This window comes from Cyclopterus lumpus, chromosome 13, assembly GCF_009769545.1.
Source record: "Cyclopterus lumpus isolate fCycLum1 chromosome 13, fCycLum1.pri, whole genome shotgun sequence".
Lineage (NCBI taxonomy): Eukaryota > Metazoa > Chordata > Actinopteri > Perciformes > Cyclopteridae > Cyclopterus > Cyclopterus lumpus.
The window spans coordinates 7,967,517-7,969,257 of record NC_046978.1 but is presented as its reverse complement, the minus strand read 5'-3'; the positions used below and the strand labels follow the sequence as shown (position 1 = coordinate 7,969,257).

General features: G+C 42.2%; 1 protein-coding gene across 1 annotated transcript in view; it reads left to right on the top strand.

Annotated features, from left to right (window-relative positions):
• The first annotated feature begins 359 nt into the window (after positions 1-359).
• The window catches only part of serpinf2b (serpin peptidase inhibitor, clade F (alpha-2 antiplasmin, pigment epithelium derived factor), member 2b), a 2,346-nt gene continuing 964 nt past the window's right edge, over positions 360-1,741 (top strand). Inside the window, exons 1-6 of the mRNA XM_034548748.1 lie at positions 360-413; positions 532-606; positions 720-1,005; positions 1,113-1,256; positions 1,357-1,545; positions 1,737-1,741. The exon at positions 1,737-1,741 is cut by the window's right edge and continues 138 nt beyond it. Of these exons, the coding sequence (XP_034404639.1) occupies positions 360-413; positions 532-606; positions 720-1,005; positions 1,113-1,256; positions 1,357-1,545; positions 1,737-1,741 (753 nt within the window). The remainder of the gene's footprint in view (positions 414-531; positions 607-719; positions 1,006-1,112; positions 1,257-1,356; positions 1,546-1,736) is intronic.

Sequence of the window (1,741 nt, the reverse complement as noted above, 5' to 3'; positions counted from 1 at the left end):
CGCATGTGATTGGAGACAGCTTGGATAGCTGCTGAAAGCACACATGTTGCACTTTCTATGTGGAAATCTTGGTGCAGGGTCTTCAAAGATCTTTTGTGTGTCTTTCATGCTTCAGGTATATTTCCAGATGCTCTGGGTTCCTTTTAAAAGAAAGGGCGACTAAGTAGAAGTGTTGGAAACCTGCAGACAATACAGCTAAGAAACTATACACACAAAGTGAAAAAAGGTAAAGAGTGTTGAGTTCAAGAGGCTTAAACATATACCATATATTTGTTGTTTTTTCATAAAAGTGACCAAGCCACCATTTTTTTTTTTTAAGCCAACATCATTTCTGTCTCTCCCAGTTCCATTTTAAGGATATGGACCTTCGTCTGACACTCCTGTTGATCGCTCTCTGCAGCCCAGGAGTCACTGTAAAGCATTGGAATTACTTATTTTTCACTCAAAAGATCATGCTCGATCATTTTAATCTGTGCTGAATATGTAACAGTTGTATAGATTGTTGTTTTACACTAACTTCCTTCTCAACAGAATGCTCAAGTGGCAGAAAATGAGTCAATTCCTCTGGTGCCTCTTATTCCCTTGATGCCCAGCCACCACAGAGAGGTTAGAGGCAAACCAGAGTTTGAGAGGTTTTTTTCTCTCTCATTGTGCTTGTCACTGTGTTCTGGTCATTTCACAATTTTGAAAATATGTCCTTGTACTATTCCTGCCTTTAGAAAGTAGAAAATGAAAGTACAGCACAACCAGGACACGTGCATACCACAGAAGCACCTGAACTTGCAACAGCCATAACTATTGGGCCAAACAGGAGCTCATCAGAGGAAGAACATGACGAAGATTGTCTGTCTGTCGGCCGGAGCCAACAGTCAAGGGAGGCCATCGCTGCAGCCATTCAGAGACTGGGTGTGCAGCTGCTGCATAACCTGGAGACAACGCCAGAGCAGCCAAATGTCATCATATCTCCTCTGAGCATATCATTAGCGCTCTCCCAACTGGCTTTGGGTACGCATGTCCTGCTGCAGCATTTACATGATGCACACTGGAGCAAAACTACTAGCTCTCTTCGTGTATGCCATTACTACATGTGATGAATTGTTTATTCTTTTCAGGCGCAGTAAATGAGACAGAGGAGCTGCTGATGCATCATCTACATGAAAACACTCTCCCGTGCTACCACCAGTCGCTGCATAACGTCTTAGCGCAGCTCAGAAACAATGACCTGCAAATTGCCACACGCATCTTCCTGCGCCAAGGTTACTCCCTGGAAATAATGTTGCACCATACTAAAAGTTGAGACTACACAGCTGCTTTTTGCAGAAACATTCATGTATTAATGCTTATTATGTGATGCAGGGTTTGAGCCAAAGCAAGAATTTGTCTTTGAATCCCGGAGGTTATATGACTCTGAACCAGCAGTATTGGAGAGCCTGCAGCAGATAAACAACTGGGTAGAGAATGCTACAAATGGAAAGATGACCGACTTCCTGTCTGCTTTACCACCAAATCTGCTCCTCATGCTCATCAATGCTGTCCACTTCAAAGGTGAAATGTCACCATAGTCATGTCATTAGCTTCTTTTCTAAAGAATAATTTGTGTTGAGAATAATCATGTCTCAAAAAAACAGTGGAAATAACCAATGAAATCTCCCAATGTTTGTAAGTTTTCCTTTTCATAAGCTACTGTATGTTTGAATTATGCTGCTGACTTAAACTGAGACCCATGTTACCTCCAGGAGAG